General features: G+C 51.8%; 1 protein-coding gene across 1 annotated transcript in view; it reads right to left on the bottom strand.

Annotated features, from left to right (window-relative positions):
* The window catches only part of FA2H (fatty acid 2-hydroxylase), a 54,168-nt gene that overhangs the window by 21,294 nt on the left and 17,677 nt on the right, over positions 1-15,197 (bottom strand). The window contains exon 2 of the mRNA XM_061173641.1: positions 2,289-2,381. Coding sequence (XP_061029624.1) covers positions 2,289-2,381 — 93 coding nt within the window. The remainder of the gene's footprint in view (positions 1-2,288; positions 2,382-15,197) is intronic.

Genomic DNA, 15,197 nt, shown 5'->3' with positions numbered 1-15,197 from the left:
GGGGCTTCCCGTGAATGCAAAACATGAAGGGTTAACTTTGGCAAGTCCACCCCAGGCCCGGGACCCCCGGCTGAGACAAAGCTGCTGCCCTCTTGGCCTTTCTCTAGAGCTCCTCAAGGTCCAGACCCTGGCCTGGGTCAGAAACAGATGGGGGTCTCCCAGCCTCTCGTCTCCCCGCAAAGGGGCTGGGATTGACCACGTGGTAGATGAATAAAAAAGGAAAAAAAGCAAGGAAAGCACTGTTCACTCTCCCTGGGAAGTAAGCTTCTCGTGCCGGGTCTTCTCAGGGCCTGGGGGAGGCACGAAGCTGACTCCCCATTGCTCCCAGTGGGTCTCCACACCGTCTCTTGGGCCAGCCCTTGCCCCTCTCTCTCAGCCCAGGGACAAAGGAAGAGGGAGAGGAGGAAGAGAGAAAGTGCGTGTGAGAGAGAGAGAATGACAGAGGCGGGGAAGGTGAGTCAGGTATGACCTGGATGTGCTGGAGAGGAGCCTGGGCAGGGCCCGGGGGAGGAGGGGGAGGGGAGGCCTCTCTTCCCCTTGGGTGGATGGATGGAACAGGCCTGGGGGACTTGATCCCTCTGCCTTGTGCTGAGGGCAGCCCAGGGAAACTGGGAGGACCCCTCCCCTGAGCAGGGCTGGTGATCTGCCCGTCCCCAGCCAGGCTCATGTGACAGTCCCCTCCCTTCTAGGATGATTCTTTCTTGCCTCCCCACCCCAGGCCTGCTCAGCTCTCTGTAGAGTATTTTCTTTCCAACCTTCAACCCCTAAACCAAGCCCACAGATGCTGGCCCCAAGGACCCCTCTTCCTGCGGTCCTTTCAGCACCGTCCACTGGCCGCTGAGCCCAGAGCCCGACATGCTGCAGCTCACTCTCTGGTCCCACCCTCATCCCCCCACCCTCCTTGTCTCCCACCACAGCTCCTCCTTTTTCAAGTCGAGGTCCTGACTCCACCAGCTTCCAAGGTCCTTGTCCCATTCAAGCTAGCTGCCTCCCCCTCCATCCTGCCCTCGTGCAGAACAAGCCCAGGTCCCCAAAGTTTCCAGAGAAGTCAGCCGTTTGTACTGAGACCTTCAACCTGTGCCCCTGGCCTGGGCAATGAGCAATCGTGGCTGAGTCCGGCGTCAAGGTCAGGAGACCAGGTCCAGTGAGCCCTCTAGGGACATACTGCGTGGCCTATGCAAGCCTTTCCCCTTGATGGCCTTCAATTTCCCTTTCGGTCACAGGCCTGCTTGAAGGGGATGGGGCACAGGACAACTTGTCCTGGCCTCTTTAGTGAAGCACCCAAAGGCGTCTTTGCCCTGGGCTGATGGGCTTCCCCAGAGGCAGAGGCGATTCCCACGTGACAGATGCCATCTCTGAGTTCCTGGGGTCAGGGCCTCAGGAGTCCTGGCAAAAGGGGCCCAGCAAACAATCAGTGGGGGCCTCCTCTGGTCACCTGTGTCCCTTGGGTGTGCTTCTTGTATCTCCCCATGTTGTTATAACATGTTTGGGGGGAGATCTGCCCTCCACAGCAGATTGTGAACTCCCTGAAAGCAATGGCCTGTCCTGTTGGTCTCTTGTTCCCAGTGTCCAGCACAGGTTGGGGACATTTATGGACATATACACTTATGTCTATTACAGGAGGAAATGACGACATGACATTGAGAAAGTCCCATGACCCAGGTTGGAGGGAAATGACACCCAGGTCTGGTTCTCTCCAGAGCCCCCAGGCAATGCTACCCCTCCCTCCTCTTGGCTCCACTGCCACCTGTGACTACCCAGCTCCTCTAGGACTACCCTAACCAGCAAATGGGTGTGCCTAATCACAGCAAGATGCTGGTCTCCGAGCGCCAAGAGAGGTTTGTCATCGGGCTCTGCAGCCACATGCTACAGAAGGCTCCAGCCCTTTCCCTGCTGGCCTCAGCAGGCTCCCATGCCGGTCACTCCTGCGAGTGGTCACCGGCACCTGGGGCAGCTCTGCCTTGTGCACTGGCCAAGCTGGGTGTGTCTGGGCCTCCTGACCCTCTCATCGTGCCCTTCTCAGCTTCAGGGGTCCCTGTGGGAGACCTCCCTCTGGGGTCTTTGGAGCCTGGCTCTGCACAGATCTCGTGTGTCGTTTCCCCAGACCCACCATAACCTCGGCCTGGGTTTGCTGCCCCAGGTCGTGCTTGTGAGCTGTGGGCACCTGCTCCTCGGTCCTCATCTTCCCTGGGCAAACATCATGAATAACCATAGCCTGTGGCTGCACGCACCCTCTCCTCGGCCCTGGGAGCCCCGACCATCACCCCACCCTGTCTTGTGCCCGCTACCTTGTCCCAGTCCACTGCTTTGAGGTTTGGCTCCATCGCAGGGTCTGTCTTCTGAGTGCTTGCAGAGGTCACAGCCCCATTCTCCACGGAACCCTGGGGAGAGAAGACACAAGCGGATTACCCACAGTGGGCGAGGGAAGAGAACCCCCAACTGCCCCACGATGAGGCAGTCAGGAGTGGTGGGAGCACCATGGCAGGGCAAGGTGGGCGGAAATCAAGGGCACCGAGTGCACTTGAAAAAGGGTAGACACTGATGTGGGTGGTCTTAACCTCTGCACTTTTCTTCTCCCTGAAAAAGAAAATAATACCCATAAAAACAAGAGGCAAAAGATCTGGGGGAGGAGAGAAGCTGGCAGAGAGACTGGAGGGAAATGAGAGCAGTGGGTGGGAATGCCCTGGCCCAGGAGATCTCTGCCAGCCTTTCCCCAGGCCCCTGGCAGGTGTCAGGTAAAGAGTCACAGGGTGGCACCAGGGGACCTGGCAGGCTCACTGGGTCACGCCCAATGACTACACCACCTGCCTCTCTCCCTGGTAATTCTACAGAGCTCGTGGGCCACAGGCTGGGCAGCTAGGTCCACGTGCCCACAAGAAAGGAAGGCAGCAGAGCGTGAGGGAGCCGTCCCTCCAGGAACTCCCAGGTGTGGGTCAGCGGCCACACGCGGGGCGGGACTGGCAGAGGAGAGCCCAGATGGGCTCAAGGTCAAATGGAAGGAGCAAAGAGGCAAAGGCAGAAGGAAATGGAATGTACTGGGAAAATCACATGGCTCCAGCTGGCCCTGACGTCATGTGGGGTGAGGCCGGAGAGGGCAGGCCGGCACGTAGGTAAAATGCAGGCTTCCCTCCAGGAAGGGTGGGAAGAGCACTTACCAATGGGGGGGGGGGTGTCCTGAGTCCCTGTGACTAAAGGAAGCTGTGGTGGCCATGGAGAAGGGGCCCTTGGAACCTGGATATTGGCAAGAACCCAAGAAGAGTGTTTGAGCAGCCAGTTGGGGTTTCTGTTGCTATGATTCTTACATTTTTTGCTTCCAAATGAACCAAGAGAACTTGATGGTGACAGTGACGCTGTCATTTTCTGGGAAAACACATATGTAACCCAAGTAAAAGTGGGCTTTCATGGTCCTGTCTTGGTCTGGGTATCTCAGCATTTTTAGTCTTTGTCACCATGCTAATAACTGAATTCTTCTAAAAAGCAACTCTGATGATCTCTTGAGGATGGAGTGGATTTTATAGTATTTCATACAAGGAAACTCCCTAAGTATCAAATATAAATGCCATATAAGAATCTTGTCCCTTCTAATTCTGTTCTACCCTTGAAATACCTTCGAGCGCCTCCAATCATGGACCTATTGGTTCTCCCTCCCTCCTAGATAGTTCTTTTCTCCTGGTCACCCCAAGTCCTTTCTTAAGTAGGGTGATCTAATCCTTCTCTGCACCTCCAACCTGTCTCATTCACTACAACTCCATCCATCTCTCTCCACAAAAGGCTTGTCTTGGGGTCCACCCATCCCAAGCAGGGAAGGGGTTATCACTCGAATTAGCATTTGATGTTTTTGTCTGTGCTACACTTTTCAGACATCCCTGAGTGGCAGACACAGATCTGTTTGGGGCACATGCATCTAAACAACTACTGGAAGCAGAAGAAATGGTCATCACTTTTCAGCACTGGGCACAGAGCACTCATCTATCCAGCCCGTGCTTCTGGTCACTTAAGGCTGCGCTGTTTTCTGAGAGTTTGAGTCCTTGGGAAAGTCTCCCTTCTGCTCAGCTGGCTGCCTCAGTTTCCAGGGACCACTCCTGGCTCTTCCCCTCTAGGACTGTACGGGCTCTTTTTCACCTGGCAGCTTATACATACATGAGGACCACTGCCATCTGCTTTTCCACAAGACCTCCTTAGGACATAACAGGGTCTCTAAGCATAATGATTGGTTCCTGCTCCTCTTCAAAGGTGGGTGTGATGGGACCAGGCCAGAACCCAGCAGGGCTCATGCCTCCCCCACATGGAACATCCTATTTCAGGCCATGGGAACTGAGCTCCCATTGGCACTTTGACCTCCATCTTATGTGGCTCATTCACTTAGCTTATAGCCACCTGAAGCTTTTTTCATGGACTGCTGCTGCTGGTGTGGTGTGGAGAGCTTGTGTGGCCCAGGAGGCGAGCTGGACCTGCAGACCCACTGTGATGAAGACTGGGATGCCCGGAGTAGTGATGAACAGGAGGGCAGAAGGCGGTGGAAACCAGAGAAACCCTAAGAAATGGGATCATCAAAAAAAAAAAAAAAAAAAAAAAAAAGAAATGGGATCATCGAGGGGAGTTTGCGGGGACGGAAGCCCTGGTTCCATATCCGCCTCCTCTTCAGGGGCTGGTGGTCTCAGTGAAGTATCACTATGGTCCCCTGCCTCTTCCCTTAATTCTTCCCTCCTACAAGGATCTGATCCACACCCACTGCTGTCACCCACTCATCCACAGACATACGTGTTTGAACATCTGCAACGTGCCAATCACACATCAGCTCAGAAGACTCTGCAACATCTCTCTAACACTGGTCCTGCTCCTTGCTCCAGGAGTACGTTTCCAACAGCTGACATTGTAGTCTGACCCTCTGACCACATTCCTAAGAGTGAACACGCTATCTTCCTCTGTAGGTCGGCTTATCCTTGACTTCCTTGTATTTAACGTCTTTCCCCTGTATTTCCAAGCTCTTCTCCTGTCACACCTTTGAATTAACCCTAATTTTTCCCTCTCACCGGTAGGGACGACTTGCCATTTTCTAAACATACCTCGCGTTCTTCTTCTCAAATGTCATCCTATCTAGCATGATGACGACGGTTAATATTCACGAAGGCTTACCATGTGCCCAGCCCTTTCATCTTCATAACAACCATATGAAGGAGGCATGATTATTATTCCCACTTGACAGATGAGAGGGCCAAGGCATGAAGGAGCCCCATAGCTAATGAGGGGTAGAGCCACAGTTGGGCTCCAGAATATTCTCTTGACCACCATGTATTTCTTCCCTAACCATTCTAGCCAGAAATGAGCTCTTCATTTTCCAACTTTAAAAAAAGTCACACTTTCCATGTGTCCCACTGCCTCAGTTGGTATTTACAATTTCCTGCCTCTTATTGTTTTTGCATGTTTGGGCCATGATCTTGTTTGTCCAATGGTGGACAAACAATAGATTCTAACAGGCCAGGAAACTACTGTTTCCTCTCCTCAAGTTACCTAGGGTGGGCTGTTGAAAATATTACATCTCCACTCATACTTCTTGAGTGGATCATGTTTCAGTGATGGCTCTTTGCAGCACAGCCACGATCCCCTGACACTCCAGACCCCTGAGATGTGGCAGGAACCTCAGGGGATCCTGGCCGTGCTGCTCGGGGTGGAGCCCTGAAACTCTGCCAGGCTCATGCTCCTTGGAAATATATAAAGGATGGGGGGTGAGCACATCTGCTTGGAAGAGAGAGGTCGCCCAGGACACTGAACACACCATCTGAGAATGCCACCCCGGGCTGGGTGGGGTGATGCCCAGACACAAGGGTCAAATTCCAATAATCCGGGCCATATATTCTCAGTGCCCTTTGGCCAAGTTCATAGGATAGGCATGGGCAGAACTGAAAGTACATTAGTCTGACATGAAATTACCAGCAACTTATTTTGTCAAATAAAAATATTAAAAAGGGGCTTCCTTGGTGGCGCAGTGGTTGGGAATCCGCCTGCCAATGCAGGGGACACAGGTTTGAGCCCTGGTCCGGGGAGATCCCACATGCCGCGGAGCAACTAAGCCCGTGCGCCACAACTACCGAGCCTGTGCTCTAGAGCCCGCGAGCCACAACTACTGAGCCCACGCGCCACAACTACTGAAGCCTGTAGCCCGTGCTCTGCAACTGCAATAAGAGAAGCTGCCGCAATGAGAAGCCCACGCACCGCAATGAAGGGTAGCCCCCGCTCGCCTCAACTAGAGAAAGCCCGCGCGCAGCAACGAAGACCCAACGCAGCCAAAAAAAAAAAGAGTAAATAAAATAAATAAATGAAAAAACATATATTAAAAAAATATTTAAAAAATTATCAGCAGCATTTCATAAATGAAAGAAATAGGTAGGAAACACATGCTTGCAGAATAAAAGGCAGTTCTTCCCAAGGAAGGGCATTTGGCAAATTTACAGGGGGATTAAAAAAAAAAAAAGGTTCCATTTAAAAATATTTATTAATGCAGAAGAAATTACAACCTAAAATTTTGTTTTGTGAGCATTAATTGTATGTCATTGTTTTCTTGGTTCATGGTGGTCGGTGTGGGTCTCTAGTCTCTGTGTAACAGGAAGTAGATCAAATGCTCTCTTTGTTCCAGTTCCAAGGTTTTCTTAACAAATTACTAAAAATCCAGTTTCACAGAGAGATGTTGGCTGAAAATGAAAACAGAACTTTCAAGGGTTTTTTTTTGTTGCTGTTGTCGTTCAGCTGGAAATACTCCGGGTGGAATGAGGGAAATGGAGGGAGGATCCCCGTGGCTCTCTGCCTCTTTCCTGAGAGCCAGGAGGAAGGGGAGCGGCTCCTGCCCAGCACCGGGCTCACCAGCTTGCTTCCCCAGCCCTGAGCAGTCAGGGACTCTCCCAAGACGCTGCCCTTGAATCCTGCACCAGCGCCTGTCTGAGGGCTGGCAGGGCCGTGCGCTGCCATGGAGGGTGGGGAAAGGAGAGGAAGAAGGGACGGGAGAAGGCTGTTTCCTCCTGCCACCCCAGCTAATCACAACTTGAGGGTCCTGGAACCACCAGGCAGTCGTGTCGTGGGTGATAGGCTTTTGGCCAATAGATCCCAGACTGACAATAGAACCAAGGTGCTTTCTGGGTGGCCTCATCGGGACCACAGCCCTCCATGGCAGGAGCCCAGGTTTATTAACCACAAGACTGTACACAGCTCCAATACGGGAGGAGATTTCAAGGAGGACCACAGCAAGCAGCACATGGGCGCTGCCAGGAGCAGAAATGCCCTCAGGTACAAGGAAGTGTCCTCTAGTGCGTCTTTTATTGACTCTTTTTCTAGAGTCTAGCTGTGAGTTTTCAAAAGGTCTCCCATTCCCACTCGGGGGCTGCTCCCATCCAAACCGGGGCGGGGGGCGGGTGTTCCAGGAACCGAGTCCTGCTGGGAGCCGCCACACCACACACACTGATCTGGGCCATGGTTTCCAGACTTCCCTGCCCCGTGTTTATTTTATGGTTGAGCTGGGCTCACCCTTGAATTCCATGCGCAAACACCATCTATGAATCAGAAGTGTGTAAAGGTCATTCCTAGGGACTAGGGTACAACTCAGACTCTAAAAGACTTTTTAAAAAAAGTTTCTTGGAAACTTCCACAATGCATTATTTAAAAGACTCTCCTGATCCTGGAAGCAAGCCTGAAAACCAAAAACCTTTAAAAACCAAAAAGCAGCGGCAAGTGAAGAATACATGTACTCTTTTCCAGGTTTTGGAAATTGTTCTGGGTCCTGCCTTCAGATTGCATTAGCTGCAGACTTTGGGGAAGGGAGGTGAGTAATTCTGTAGTCAGACTCACAATGGCTTTCACAAGAATAATCAGCCCAAGTGTTGATGGATGTGGCTTGACATGCGGCGTCCAACCCGTGTCAGATGACAGCTTTCCTAGAGGGTCTACCCGAGGGACACAAGATTGTCCCAGGGTAGCAAGAATGGAGCTGAAGACCCACCCCTCCTCTTGAGCCCTGCTGACCTTTCCATCCTGGGAAGGCAGGCAGGAGACCTGGCTAGAAGCACATTTATGGTCAGGCCCAAGGCTGTTTGAGCTTAGCAAAGTATCGATAGTTCAGGGGCTGAAAGCATCTTGCTTTCCTATGCATTTCCCTGTGATTGCCTCCCAAGCCAGAATGCAAGCTCCATGAGGGTAGAGACCCTGCTGCCTTGCTCACTGCTCTGTCCCTGGCAGCTGGCACGGGGTCAGCACCTGAATACGTGCTGAATGGTATATTTGAGTAGATGGTGGCCTGTTTAGGGTCTGGGGGCCCAGGCAGGCAGGATGCCTACTTGAGGGGAGAAGGTCAATGTGCCCTGCTAAGGAGACTAGGTAGGCGGGCACTGCCCACCCTGAGCTGGGAACCACTGGACATGCTGGGCAATATGGGGGAGGAGGTGAGGAGGGCATTTTGATCTCCTTAGATCCTCCCAGCCACAGTCCAAGGCTGCAGGGAAAGAAGCCAATGAAACAGCAGCACCAGCCTTATTTTCTCCCAGTACAGTGCCAGTTCCCGGCTGCTAATGAATCATGATGTCCTCTCAGGTCAGCCCAAGCCACTGCTCTTGTTTCATGGAGATGGTCCTGCTGACACCACCGCCCCCTCTCCTGGGCTCCCTCGGCCACCGCCTCCTCTCTCATACTGAGTTCAATGCCCTCGGACCCGAACTCACAGAGGACCCAGGAGTTGTCCCCTGCCAGCTCGCTGAGGTTCCAGCAAGTTCCCCCAACATGCCTGTCTCTCAGGGAAGCAGCCCTCGGGGGAAGAATCCGGGTCCAACCATCTATTCCAGACCCTGCAGATTCAGCTTTAATGAAGAGACAAAGTTCTAGACCAGCCTCCCTCATCAACTTGTCTTGTGACCTGAGGATCTTCCCCTTGGAACAAGAAGTGCTTCTCTCCGGCGAAGGCACCCCGAGTTCCTGCTCTGTCCTCAGAAGGTGGGCAGGTGCCTTCAATGAATGAAGCAGGCAGAGTGTGGTTCATAATACAGACTCATTTTGTTTGCGGACTAAACACGTAGGAATATTCTTTTTTTTCTTTTTTTAATTTTGTTCTTGTGATGAGAACTTTTTTTTAAATTTTATTTTTATTTATTTATTTTTGGCTGTGTTGGGTCTTCGTTGCTGTGCATGGGCTTTCTCTAGTTGTGGCGAGCAGGGGCTACTCTTTGTTGTGGTGCGCGGGCTTCTCATTGCGGTGGCTTCTCTTGTTGTGGAGCACAGGCTCTAGGTGCACAGGCTTCAGTAGTTGTGGCTCACGGGCTCAGGAGTTGTGGCTCACGGGCTTAGTTGCTCTGCGGCATGTAGGATCTTCCCAGACCAAGGATCGAACCCGTGTCCCCTGCATTGGCAGGTGGATTCTTAACCACTGTGCCACCAGGGAAGTCCCCGCGAACTTTTTTTTTTTTTAATTTTATTTTTATTTATTTATTTTTGGCTAAATACATAGGAATATTCTTTACTTCTATGAGGAAAGATGCTCACTCTCCTTTTCCTTAAAACACAAGGCACCAAGAAACAAAAGACAAGCACAAACATGACGAGCCCTTTTGCTAGAGACAGCAGTACAGAGAAAAAAAGAAATGCAACACGTGCAGTAATCTATGGTCATTGTCGTGGGGTCTTGGCATGGGGGAGGCTGTGGGGAATGGAGGGGACTGCAGCAAACTGGAGGGGGTCACACCCCGTTGAAAGGGGGCAGCCCCGACTGAGGTTCAGGTCAGGTGAGGATGGGGCCCAGTGTTGTCAGACCTTCCGACTTCTAAGAAAAACTGGAAAACTAGATTTCTCTGTGAAATCTCCAGATTTCAAAATTTGACTCCTGTTTAAAACAAACACACGATGTGGGCCAAACCAACCTGCCTGAATACAAACACAGCCCTTGGTCCGCCAGTTTGAAAAGCCTGGGTGAGCTGCAGCCCTCCTGCCCCCGGGACAGCCTCAGAGAAGGATGGGCATGGACGGGCAAGAGCAAGGGTTTTGCCCTCCTGTTCCCACAACAGGGAATCCACGGGGAGCCCACGTGCACCCACCCAGCTGTACCAACGCCCTGAGTGGGCTGGTGACAGGCGGGCAGCACTCGAGGACCAGAGCCCCAGCAAGGCTCAACGAAGGGCAACCCGGGCCTCTTTCTCCCTCCAGGCTAGCCGAGAGGAGGCAGGGTGTCAGGAAGCAGAAGTGCGTGGTGGATGCGGATTTTTACTGGCGCTCTTCCCTCTCATGGTGTCTGGAAAGGAGACAAATCCGTGAGGGTGAGGGAATCGCAGCGGAGACGCAGCTCTGCACCAAGGACGTTCCCTCCAGGGAGGGTTGACTTGATCCTCCCCATGCCCACCCCACCTCTAATAAATTCCTATGTTGATGTCCTAACCCCGAGTCCATCAGAACGTGACCTTATTTGGAACTAGGGTCACTGCAGGTGTGATTAGTTAAGGTGAAGTGATTAGGGTGGGCCCTAATCCAATGTGGCTGGTGCCCCTATAAAGAGGTGAAATTTGGAAACAGACACACACACTGAGAACACCATGTGAAGAGGGAGGCGGAGATCAGGGTGAAGCAGCTGCAAATGCCAAACCGCCAAAGACTGCCAACAAAGTACCAGGAGCTAGGGAGAGGCCTGGGACAGAGTCTCTCCCACAGCCCTCGCTAGGAGCCAAGCCTGCCACACCTTGGTCTCAGACTGCTAGCCTTCAGAACTGTGACACGTAAATTTCTGTTGCCTAAGCCACCCAGGTTGTGGGACTTTGTTATGGCAGCGCTAGCAAACGAATCCAAGCTGAACCAGTTTCCCCTGGGTTTGCCTCAGGGCCACAGAAGGAGAAGGAATCCAACCAGGAACGAGAACAAATGATGGAGGCGTCCAAGGAGATGTGGAGACAAGATCTGAGGAGGCGGCAGAAACCAGGGTCTTGCAATCAGCACAGCCTTCCTGCCAGGCCCTTGGTGGCAGCCCACACAGACGGCACTAGGAGGGGTAGGCATTTGAGTACAGCAAGTCCCCTACGTACGAAACTTCAAGTTGCGAACTTTCAAAGATGCGAACGTGTGTTCTGTCAACGTCAGGCGTGAGTGAAATTGCAGCTTGCCCTCCGTCTCCTGTTGCTGGCGATCCTTCAGCTCTACCATCTCCCACCTCCTCTCCCTCCTCCAGTCAGTAACTCTTCTTGCCTGTTCCCTCGATGCCAGCCCCTGTATGCCACCTGTTGTACTGCACTACTGTACTTTTCAAGGTACTGTACTGTAAGATTAAAAATGTTGTCTTGGGGCTTCCCTGGTGGCACAGTGGTTGAGAATCTGCCTGCCAATGCAGGGGACACGGGTTCGAGCCCTGGTCTGGGAAGATCCCACATGCCGCAGAGCAACTAGGCCCGCGAGCCACAATTACTGAGCCTGTGCGTCTGGAGCCTGTGCTCCGCAACAAGAGAGGCCGTGATAATGAGAGGCCCGCGCACCGCGATGAAGAGTGGCCCCCACTTGCCACAACTAGAGAAAGCCCTCACACAGAAACGAAGACCCAACACAGCCATAAATAAATAAATAAATAAATAAACCCAAAGTTTAAAAAAAAAAGTCTTTATTTTTTGTGTTTATTTTTTATGTATTATCTGTGTGACAAGTATTATAAACCTATTACAGTAAATACTATATAGCCAATTGTGTTAGCTGGGTACCTACCTAACTTTGTTGGACTCATGAACAAATTAGACTTACGAACGTGCGCTTGGAACGGAACTCGTTCATATGTAGGGGACTTACTATACCTCCCTCCCCAGCCCACCGTTCCCTGTCTAGCAGCCAGGAGTGGCCTTGCTCCCCTTCTTCACGGCCTGGGAAGTCACTCCCCAGCACCTGGAAGCACTGTGTTGGGGAGGCAGGCTGAACGGGGCGGGGGGGGGGGGTCCGGTGTACCGCGACCCCCTTTAGCACAAACCTTGGCCTACTTGGCAATCCCCACCCCCCCACCAGCCACGAGGCTTCCGAGACAGCTGCGCCACCTCCACGGTGAGTGCCATTACCACCTGCACGTGTGGCCAACATCTCATCGGGATCAACACAATTCTCCCTGAGGACATGTTCCCTGGATGAGGGAAATGGAGGCACAGACGGACCAAGTCCCTGATTCAAGGACTTGCAAACAGTTGCTGGGAGAGCCAGCCAGGAATCCACTTCCAGGGCTGTCCCTGCCGAGGTCCTTCCCACGTCCTCTTCTATCCCCTCCGGGAGGACTCATCGGGATGCTCCAAGCCCCTGCCCTGAGCCCCCAAGCCCCTCTCTAGTGCCCCAGACCGTCCTCAGAGAGGGTTTGCTTGGATGGTGCATGAGGGGGAGAGAAAAGAGAAGAACAACAAAAAGCCTGCCCTCTGCATGGCAAACAAACAACCCGACCGCAGAGGCGGTGAAAGGAGGCTGTGTGCAGCGGGGCGGGGGCTGCAGGAGGCGGGGGAGCCGGTATAAAGGAATGTTGTTTGGGAAAGCCGGGGCTGGGCACCGAGGGACAGACAGATGGCCTTTTATCCCATGGCCTGGGTTCGGCCTGAAAACCCTTCTTCTGAAATGAGAGGGTGCCCCAGGCCGTGTCCAGCTGCCCCCCCCACCCCACGGAGGCCCAGAGGCCCATGTGTCTCAGGATACCTGGGTCACACGTGGCCCAGGCAGGCCCCGGAAGGAGGAGGACCGTAACCGCACCAAGAGGCTTCCTTGGGGAGAAGTCAGTGTTAACAAGCCCACCCCCAGGCCCCCCAGGGAGCAGCCTCCCTGAAGCTGGTTGTCTTCTGCAGCCAGAAACATGGGGCGAAAATGAAGGCGGCAGGACCTGCTTGCTTCCGTCTCCAATAAGCTGCTGTGTGATGAGGTCCAAATCAGAAGCCAGGCCCAGCCAGGTCCTGTGGCCTATCCAAGCCTTAAAACATTTAAAATAAACCCCTGACGTGCACAAAACCCAAACCAAAACAAAATCCATGCCTGGCAAATGACAAGCCACAGAACTCCCAAAGCACACGCATGTCTCACTCGCCCAGTCACTGCAAGGCAGCTAGCTCTGCCAGCCACTCTCCCTGTATTCATGGTAGGCAGATGAAAGGAAAAGAGAAAATGAGTAGGAATAGGAAACTTGCACCTGAGGTGTGCCCCACGCCTCTCTCTCGGAAGACGTGGGGATGTGGACAAGACATTCCGAGCCTCCTGGGTCCTTGACGTCAGTTTGCTGTGGACCCAGCATTGCTCTTACTCATGAAATGAGCCTCCTTGGATGACATCACCCGCAACCTTGTCACCAGAAGCAGGAGCCAGCATAGGTGGGCATTCCAAGACATCAGAAAAGGGGGCCAGTGGATTGAAAATAGTAAATTACCACTCAAAACTCGCCAAAGCACCCCACAAGTTTTCAGGCTACTAACTTGATTCTCTACCAAATCCTGCCATGGACCATCTGTATCCAGGCAGATCCCCTCTGCTCTAGCCTCTAACCTTAGATGAGGGCACCATTTCCAGGAAGTCACCAAGAGTCAAGCAGACACAGTTTTTTCCCAATGAAAGCCTAACTCAGGGATTTGGAACAGCCCGAGGGGAAAATTCCATCTGGGAGCCTGGGCTGGGGAGGTTGACCTGGGCATGGTCAGGGGGGGACCAGGGAAGCTCTCTGAGGCTCACCTCCTTGGTCCTGCCTTACAAAACCCTGCCTCGCCTGCAGTGGTAGGATGGGTGGGACCAGAGCTTCAACTCTGATGAGCAGCGTCAACAACTGCAGGAAATGAGCTCCTCAAGATTTAGCCTTTTGCAGATTCGACGGGACATTTCTAGACAGTGCTCTCTCAAGTCTTAGACCTCAAGGCACCTCAGGTGGGCTTACAGAATGTGCTATCCACAGGGAAGACACACTTAAGCCATCTAAAATATATTATCTCCTGACTGACCCAACTTCTATAAAAAAACCAATTTCAGATGTTAACACTCCGTCTGTAAGGATTAATCTCAAAATACTATTTTGCTGTTTTATTAAAGGAGAAACAAGACCATTGATTTACAAATAACCTCATATATCACTATTCCAGAGACAAGATTCCTAAATGTGCCTTTTATAATCTAATAATTTAAGAAAGAAAAATACTGTCGTTCTCCTTTGTTTACAAAATGGCAAATGATCATATTGCCAGAAACAATAAAAGTCACTGAACTGTTTTGTAAACAAAACAATAAAAACAACAACAAAAAACAACCTGTCTTATACCCACTACTTCTTTTTACTTATTCAAGCAATTTCCCCCTCTCCCTGCTCAGGCACGGAATCTTCTCCCATGTGTAGCTGAGGATGTTGATGCTCAAGAGGTTGACTGGCTTAACCTCCAGGGACACAGTTAGTTCAAGAACACAAGACTGCTGAACTCTAAACCTGTCTTCTTTTCCACCCTCATTTATCCTGACAACTTCCAAATCCACTGCACATTCCTCAAACTAGCCAAGTCTGCACAGTGAGCCCTAGAACTGGTACCGCCTCATGAGGAACAGCCTACACTCCACGTTTTATGCTCATGTGTTTATACTCGTCACTCTAATGATGCTCAGCCCCAGGGGATGATGTCCTTGATCAGCCTCAAGGCAACTTGTCCTTCTGGGTGGCCAGTGCCTCTCTGACATGGCCACATGTCAGGGACATCACTGAATACACGATCTGGTGTGATCATGTAGAGAGAGAGCAAGAAGGAGCCATTTGAGAAGGATGCAGGGACACCAGCTTTCTGGCCCCAAATCACCAGATTAGGATGCCACTATCCTAGAGAGAAATGCCTTTGTGACTCTGGGCCACAGCTCAGACCAACGCTTTTTTGCCCAAGAGAACTTTCTGCAATGATGGAAATGTTCTAGATCTGTCCTGTCCAATATAGTAGTCACTAGCCACATATGTCTACTGAGCACTTGAAATGTAGCTAGTGTGACTGAGGAACTGCATTTTTATTTATTTAATTTAAAATTAAATTACCACATGTGCCTAGTGGCTACCATATTGGACACCAGAGTTCTGGACTCATATATTCAACTACTATTTGAAATCTCTACCTGGGTGTTTCCTGGGCATCTCAAACCTAATAGGGTCCTAGTGAACTTTAACTGCCCCATCCCAAACCAGGGACCCCCATCCCAGTATTCATCATTCCACAAATCAAACCACC

This window comes from Eubalaena glacialis, chromosome 18 (assembly GCF_028564815.1).
Source record: "Eubalaena glacialis isolate mEubGla1 chromosome 18, mEubGla1.1.hap2.+ XY, whole genome shotgun sequence".
Classification (NCBI taxonomy): domain Eukaryota; kingdom Metazoa; phylum Chordata; class Mammalia; order Artiodactyla; family Balaenidae; genus Eubalaena; species Eubalaena glacialis.
This window is presented reverse-complemented; position numbering and strand designations above follow the sequence as displayed.